At 35.3% G+C, this 6,175-nt stretch overlaps 1 protein-coding gene across 1 annotated transcript in view; it reads left to right on the plus strand.

Moving 5' to 3' along the window:
- The window catches only part of LOC134842921 (slender lobes-like protein), a 305,507-nt gene extending 301,537 nt beyond the window's left edge, over window positions 1-3,970 (plus strand). Inside the window, exon 4 of the mRNA XM_063859451.1 lies at window positions 2,586-3,970. Within this exon, the coding sequence (XP_063715521.1) occupies window positions 2,586-3,761 (1,176 nt within the window). The 3' untranslated portion in view covers window positions 3,762-3,970. The remainder of the gene's footprint in view (window positions 1-2,585) is intronic.
- The last annotated feature ends 2,205 nt before the right edge of the window (window positions 3,971-6,175 follow it).

Genomic DNA, 6,175 nt, shown 5'->3' on the forward strand with positions numbered 1-6,175 from the left:
TCATTTTTTTTGGTGCAACTGATCTGCTTAAAGACTGCCGGCTTAGTTGCTACATTGCTGGTTTTCTTGTGTTGTAAGCAACCTTCGTTGTAGTAACAAGTGCATAAGTTGTTCATTGTAGTTTCATGTGGGCCTCAAAACTAAAATATTTTTTTAAATCATTTTTTCGGATCAACTTGTCTATTCGAAGATTGTGGATTTTGTTGTCTCCTTGTAAATTTTGTTCCTTTGCTAATTTCCTAATCAAATTGCTGGTATTTTTTCCTGGTATGAATTTTAATCGAAATTTATTGAGAAATTTAAAATTCGGTAGAGTTAAATTTTTCATTTTTTTTGGTGCATCGCAAGTGGTGCGCAGCTCCGCTTCACCTGTGTAAAATGATTTTTTTTTACCTGGGAGAATCTATTTTTGGACTACTATTTAGATGCTTTTTGGCGTACAGGAAATGCAATTGTTTTCTGATTGAATCACGTTTTTTCTAGAATTGCAAGGCTATTTGATATGTTCTCGTACTTCGTAATTTGTCGACATCTGATTTGTATAATTCTTTTTCCTTTTTAGCGGCAAATGTGGTGTTGGCTTAGTCATCTCATACTGCGTCGTCATTGTAAGGGCAGAAATAGATTTATTTGTTCTATTGGTTTTTCAGGCGGAATCTTCGAAATTATAAGCTCACATTTTTTATGGTGAGATATTGGTTTCAGTTCATCGATCGTCTACCCAAGTTTTTTTGGCTTAGATGGCGCTCGATATTTTTAAAAATTCTAATTAAACGCTGTAAAGTGTGTTTCTTCGAATGTCTTCCTCAAATTGAACATGCGAGCAAATGTTTCGAAGTTTTTATGGACGTTTTTGTATGTAGAATTTTTGCGACTTGGTTTCCTGGGCCTCAGTTGCTACGTAGAGTTGTAAGGCAAGTTGTACGAATCTCATCTCTGCTTTTGTTTTGTCATCTATTTTTCTCAAATGGATTTCCTCGTGGTTTTGTTCAGTTTTGTTCTCGTTCTTTCAATTTTTCTTTTAGTTTTGTTCAGCTTTCTGCAATTGGGTTAGTTTTATGAAAAAAGTTAATAATATAAAAAATTGTAGAAATTGAAAGTGTTATTTTTTCCTACGGTTTTTCCTTTTTTTCCGGTTTACTATTGTTGATCGATGTATTTTGAGAGTATTTGATTTTCAAAGATATTCAAATTCGAAACCTAGTTTTTGCTGATAGATTTTTTTGAGAGTTGATTTATGCGATGTATGTTTTTCAATTAATGTTTGTTTTTTATAGTCTTCTTTTTTATTAACCGGATTTCTCTGATACTTTTCCAGGTATCTGTTTGCTATGTTAGTGATAATAATAACATACTTACTATCTGTTTTCTGTTTGTTTTTTGGCCGCATTTTGATTTTTTAAATTTCATTTATTAAGTTTTTGTACTTAATGTATTTGTAATTAACGTATTGAAGATTCTTATATAGGTCTTGGTGATTTTTTTGGTTTTCTTTTCAAGAAAAAGTCTAGTTTTTTTTACATTCAGTTTTGATTTTTCGCGGTTTGACTTTTTCTAAGTTCATTTCTTTTCCATTGTGAAAAACGTGATTGACTCATTATTTTGAAAGTGGATTTTAACTTTCAGGTTTCCCAGCGGAAATAAAAATTTATTCAGTTTTAAGAAATTGGGTTAATTTTATCAAAAAAAGTACCAACCATTAATTCGAAAGTTGAAGTTTTTTCAAAACAAAAAAGTCGTTTTTTTTGCGGTTATTACTGTTTTCCAACTGTCTGTTGGCTCTGTGTTTTCTTGGATAAGAAATTTTAGTTCGCTCTCAACCAACGAGCAGTGAAGCAGGGGCGGATTTAGGGGGGGGGGGGCGTCGCCAATATATACTAATTTTGAGAGGGGAGCGCGCGCCGAAAAAACAGTTTTAACAAATTGGGTTAATTTTATCAAAAAAAGTACCAATCATTAATTCGAAAGTTGAAGTTTTTTCAAAACAAACAAGTCGTTTTTTTGCTGTTATTTCTGTTTTCCAACTGTCAGTTGGCTCTGTGTTTTCTTGGATAAGAAATTTTAGTTCGCTCTCAACCAACGAGCACTGAAGCAGGGGCGGATTTAGGGGGGGGGACGCCCCCCCTTTCATGGATTCGACCCCCTGACGACCCAAAGGGTCCCCCTTTGGTACTTTTTAAGAAATCTATTTTTGGCCGACCGACCATAAAATTTTTCTAAAGGCGCCTTTGGCGCCAATATATACTTATTTTGAGGGGGGAGCGCGCGCCGAAAAAACGCGATTTTCTGGTCAAAATTTTCCAAAAAGTGCCTAAAAACGCCTTTTTTGGACTGTTTTTTCAAAATTGCCTGCGGCGCAGAAAATTTGGCCAAAACAGGGACTAAAACGTGCTTAGGGAGAGCTCGAAAAATCAATTCGGTCGATCTAAAAAAAAAGTCGACAAAATTTTCGCCGAACCCCGAGAAAATCCTAGATCCGCCCCTGCACTGAAGGATCTTGAACCAGAAATCTTTCGACTGAGAGCGTCAGACTTTTGTCATGTGCCATCGCTGCTACGTTATATTTGGCATTTATTTTGTTTTAGTCGTCTGGAATTGAACCAGTGGTTCGCTCGTGGGTTAAAAATGACGATGGCCCTGCGTGTAACCTTGCGAGAAAACTCCTCAAACAGTGGGAAAACTCACACTTTTTCAAATCGAGTTCGCAGAATTCTCAGCCTAATAAATACTCTGGCTCGAAAAGCAATGGCCATTCAAATGGTCGTAAAATAAATCGGGTTGCCGCTCTCAAAAGTCCCTCCCTATCGCCATCGTCAGAATCTGAAAATGAAGTTGAAAACACAGGAAATCGGTCTTCTGTTTTGCTAAACTATTCTACGTCTAAGGATTATTCCGCGTCTTGTACCAAAGGGTTTCTCGCGAACAGAGAAAGAAGTATTTCCATAAGTAGCTCTTCAAGTGAAGACGATGAATCAGGTGAAACAGACGAGCTAAACAGTAGTGAAAAGAATACTCTTCCGATCGTTCCTGTATCTTCAGAAAAATCCGATTCTAGGCAGATAACTTTTTCGCAACTCAAATCGAGCGAGGAAACATATCAAAAAACAGATAATCCTACAAAACCACAGGAAGCGGACGAAACTGACCTTCAAACACGTGCCGAGAACTCTGATTTTAAAATAGATTTCTCCAAATTTCAGAACGTGAATGCGTCAGATACCGGTGCACGATATTCCCCCGGTAATCCGACGTTCGATGATGATTTGGACTCGGAATCATCGGCCGAAATGCCCTCGCTGAATATCCAGGAAATACCGTCACGAGAAATTGAGTCAACTCCAAAAGAAAATACAGAATGTTTTCCAGAAACTAAAGTTTCTCCACAAGTTTTGCATTCTGAAGTTGAAACCAGAAATTCGCCCTTAATTTTGCAGCCTGTCGTAGAAATTAAAAAATCACCGCCAATTGTTGTTGAGCGATCGTCTCAAAAAGAGAAGCTTTTGGATTTGAAGAGGCGAGCAGCGCTTATTTGCAATATTCCAGAACTGGCTAGTTCGCCTCCAAAGAAAAAGAAACGCGATAAAAAGGAGAAAAAATCAAAAGAAAAGAAATCAAAGAAGAAAAGCTCCAAAAAGAACAAACTATCCAAAACAGAATTTTCCTCCGAAAAGCACAAAAGAAAATCCAGCAGTAAAACTCGTGATACAAGTTTAGAGTATGACTCTTTGTCAGGCGAAGATAGCGATAACTCAAAGGACTAATGTTAATCCTTTTTCTTTCTATTTATGCTGCCTAAGTATTGATTTTCTTTTAATTGCTTTAGCTATCTGACTGGACTTGATTTAATGAAGTTTTACACTGGTCTATTTTGTTCGGGGTATTGAATGAGACGTATGTTTTATCTATGTTCGAAATTTTCATTTTGTTCCAATTTTTGCAATATATTATATTTTTCAACTAGTTTAAATTTAAACAAGAATGGGTGGTTGCTGTGCTGGTAGAGCTAATGTTCCGACTGCAGTTAGTTCTGAAAAAAAATATGAATTTTTTACATTTGAGGCAGCAAGTGTCTAGTTTTCATTTTTTTTGCGTGTGGAAAAAGGAGGGACTAAAAACTAGATAATAACTAAATACTAATGCCTTTTTTAACGAACTCAAGCGTTATAGCCAATACAATATAAAGAGTAACAATTATAAAAGCAGAAGTACCGAACCGAACGAATCACAGTTGAAACAACTTGAATGTTATTTTACAGTGCTGATTATATTATCCTTACAAGCTCAAGAAGCTTCGGAAAAATTTTGGAGGCACTCAGCATAGTTGTGGTAAGGCGTTCACTTTGAAATCGTCAGATCGTGTATTCGAGTCCGTGCCTTGGCAATGATAGGATGTGAGGACGAGCTCCCACTTGACCTCTAGCTTCAGGTCTACCACTTCCTGGCCAATATCGGCTGCAATAGTGGTACCTCGTGAAAGTTCTAGACGCAAAAAAAACAGCCTTGATTCGCAAAAAAGAGCTCCGCTTAAAATAACTTAGTCTGAAATGGGGGGAGGCGATACAAATGAATTATCCTCGACGATTGTTAAGGCCTACTGATCGCTTTTCTGCTTTTGGCAGGAACCACAGTATTATTTCACAAAACGAACAGCATTGGAAATTTTGAATGCGTTTTTCTAAATTTGGGTTGCAATTAAACAAAGTGATTAGAAAAAATTTGCTTAGACTTCTACCAAAATTATTATGGTGCAAATTATTCCGAAATTCTCATTCAAATTTTACCCAAAAAAGTCATTCTGGCTTTTTAATGATCAAAAATTACGCTGAAACTACCAAGTTAATTTGCGAGAAAGTAATATCAAAACAAGTCTGTTACACAGCTTAACAAAGATCTAAAAGGGTAAAACCTCGAAAAATTTGGGTGAAATACTTGAGTTGCGAGAGTAAGTGACTTGTAATTGGGAAGTAAACATCTTCTCCAGTAAAAAAGTTTTCGTACATTTCTGCTTCTGCGCAGACAAGCTTGCTCAACCTCCTAAAAATTCAACTAAAACTAGTTTTTAGTTCTTGAGGTTTTAATTATTTTTTAAACATATGTTTTGAAAGAAGTTTAAGTTTTTGGGACATGATTTTTGTCCTAATTTTGTTGGCTTTTTTCCGTTTTTTTTCAAATGCTTTTTATAACATCTTGTTCACATTTCAAATTTATTCTTTCCTAAGTTAAGGTTTTTTATTCATGATGGTGCAAACAATAATTTGTTACTGTACAATAATTTGTTACTATACAAGAATTTTTCGCAAAAACAACCCTCCCAAATCTGAGATTATGAGTTCAATGTATGGAGCAGGCTTAGGAAAGCTTCCCTGCTGAAGACCTTACAACTTTTTTTACAAAACATTATTGCTCTCGGTTAGTTCGAAGTTCTGATTTCTGACCATTATTTTGAATCTTTTGACTTTTCTTGAAAACAAAAACAGTCCTTCAATCAACTGAATGGGCTGTGGGAAGCTCTGGTACATCTTAGATGGGCTCCTAGTAGCACAATTGAAATTTTTCTGTAGTTTGTAAATTCACCAACTGATTTTGAATTTATATTTTTTCGGTTTATCGGGTTCGATTTATGTTCTATTTATGTTATCGTCTTATTCAACTTTTTTTCGTAATTTTACGGGCGATTTTAAAAAAACGTTTTTGCCTTTGTCAGGAGGCACTGGTAGTATAAATTTTGATTTAAAAATTTTTACAGCTCGAAAATTTTTTATGACTAGTTTCGTTTTCGGTTTAACGAGGGCTGCTCAAGTTTTTTGCCTTTTCTGATTTTTTTAAAGAACTGAAATGCTTGCTTAGGCTTTTATGAGCCTTCTCCGGGAAAAAGTTATAAAGTTTTTGTTATTCTTGTTTTTGTTATTATTTTTGTTATAAGATATTGTTTTTTTCTACTTCAAGTAACTTTTTCAACTTGATTTTTCAAAAAAAAATTGTAGTACAATGTTTTAATCGTATCGGAAGTGTTGCGAAGCTCCGCTTAGCTTCCGCGTTGAAATTTGTTTTGAAATACAGATTTTGAGTTATATCTATTAGAAATGACTTTTTTGGCCAGCGTGTTAAAATTTTTTCTCCTATACAGGTTTTAGGCATTTTTGCCCATCCAGATCTTTTTTTGATTGTGTATGAG

This window comes from Symsagittifera roscoffensis, chromosome 3 (genome assembly GCF_963678635.1).
Source record: "Symsagittifera roscoffensis chromosome 3, txSymRosc1.1, whole genome shotgun sequence".
Classification (NCBI taxonomy): domain Eukaryota; kingdom Metazoa; phylum Xenacoelomorpha; order Acoela; family Convolutidae; genus Symsagittifera; species Symsagittifera roscoffensis.